This window comes from Eimeria tenella, genomic scaffold, assembly GCF_000499545.2.
Source record: "Eimeria tenella Houghton genomic scaffold, Eth_scaff4660, whole genome shotgun sequence".
NCBI lineage: Eukaryota > Apicomplexa > Conoidasida > Eucoccidiorida > Eimeriidae > Eimeria > Eimeria tenella.
This window is the reverse complement of record NW_013545598.1, coordinates 89-1,771: the sequence shown is the minus strand read 5'-3', so window position 1 is coordinate 1,771 and position 1,683 is coordinate 89. Positions and strand designations below refer to the sequence as shown.

Genomic DNA, 1,683 nt, shown 5'->3' with positions numbered 1-1,683 from the left:
GCTCTAGGGTTTAGGGTTTAGGGTTTAGGGTTTAGGGTTTAGGGTTTAGGGTTTGGGGTTGGGGGTTTGTTGCTGTGGGCAGGCGAGTTGGTTCGGAGTGTTGTTGGCTTTTCGGACAAACGCCGGGCCCTTGAAAAGAGGCAGCAGTGGGCAACAGAAATCAGGAAGCAGCAGCAGCAGCAACAGCAGCAGCAGCAGCAGCATGATGCTGTTGTTGCTGCTGCTGCAGCTGAGAATGGTTTCGGAAGCAATCTCTCTGGCACGCCGGCTGCCCCTCGGGGTCTCACAGTTTTTATAGGGGACTCGTAAATCCCGTTCTGCTGCTGCTGCTGTTGCTGGTGCTGCTGCTGCTGCTGCTCTTGCTGCTGTTCTTGCTGCTGCAGCTGCTGTTTCCGTTTTCGCTGTTGCTGCCCTCGTTTCTGTTGCCGCTGGCGAGGCTGATCGTGCTGCTGGCTGTGCTGCTGCTGCTGCTGATGCTCCTGCGAGTCTTGCTGCTGATGCTGCTGCTGCTGCTGCTGCGGGCGTTTGTGCAGCGACGGCGACATTGCTGCGCTGCTGCATGCAGACATAGCAATCCTGATTGGCTCTGTGTCTTCTTTGAAGGTAAATTTATATTTTAATTTCAAATTAAAATATAAATTAAATCTTCAAAAGAATAATAAATTGAATTTTATTCTAAATGACATTTTGCTGCTGCTGCTCTTCAGACTTTCCAAATCTGTTCTCTCAAAGTCTCCCCCCTGAGGCACCTCCTGGACTGCCTGCATGCACAGCAGGGGGCCCCCCTGGGGGCCCCCCAGGGGGCCCCCCTGGGGGCCCCCAAGGCTGCTGCTCTGCAGAGCTGTAGCTACCTATGGGACGGCAAGAAGGAGGCTTATCCGACAGCAGCAGCAGCAGCGCCAGCAGCAGCAGCAGCAGCAGCAGCAGCAGAGAAGACAATATTCCAGACCGACAGCTGGGAAGAAATATATACCCTTTTCTTTGGAGCATGGCCAGCCCAAGAGGAGCCAGCGCATGCGAACGTCAATGAAGGGGCCCCTAAAGGGGGGCCCCTCCGAGGGGCCCACTAAAAGGGGGCCCCCTTGGAGGGCCCCCTAGAGGGGGCCCACTTGAGGGCCCCCCTAAAGCGGGCCCTTTGGGGGCCCGTCAAAAGGGGCCCCACAGGGGCCTTTCAAAGGATGGCCCCAGAGGGGCACCTCAGGGCGTTTCTCTGGGGGCCCTTAAGGGGACCCCCAGGGTTTCTAAAGATGGACCCTAGAGGCCCCCTAAGGGGGCCCCCCAGGGCCCTATAAGGGGGCCCCCTATGGCCCTCTAAGGGGGCCCCCTAGGGCCCCCTAAGCTTCCCGTGGGGCTCCCAAAAGGCAGGAGGAGGGTCTTCTGGGGGCCCCTCGAGGCCCCCTAAAAGGGTACACTTCAGCGATATGAGCTAAAGGGGGCCCCCCGGAGGCCTCTGCTGAGGCCTGTGGCAGAGGGGCCCCTCGGGGGGCCCCCTGCGAATCTGCGGCCATCTGAAAGGGTACTGGGGGCCCCCCGGGGGCCCCTTGGGGCCCCCGGGGGTGAATTTTAAGGGTACTAATGGGTATGCGTTTGCTGCAGCATCTGCTGCTGCTGCCCATCAGCCTTTTTTTCTATTGATTTGCGGGGGCCCCCCTGCTATGGGGGCCCCCCTTCTTGGGGGGCCCC

At 59.3% G+C, this 1,683-nt stretch overlaps 1 protein-coding gene across 1 annotated transcript; it reads left to right on the top strand.

The window, feature by feature from the left end:
* Positions 1 to 82: 82 nt before the first annotated feature.
* Positions 83 to 1,070, top strand: ETH_00037630 (uncharacterized protein; the record flags this gene model as incomplete). Its single annotated transcript, XM_013380251.1, has 3 exons — positions 83 to 305; positions 534 to 603; positions 708 to 1,070. Coding segments are annotated over 3 exons (656 nt in total), but the record flags the coding sequence as incomplete, so codon positions are not given.
* Positions 1,071 to 1,683: the final 613 nt, after the last annotated feature.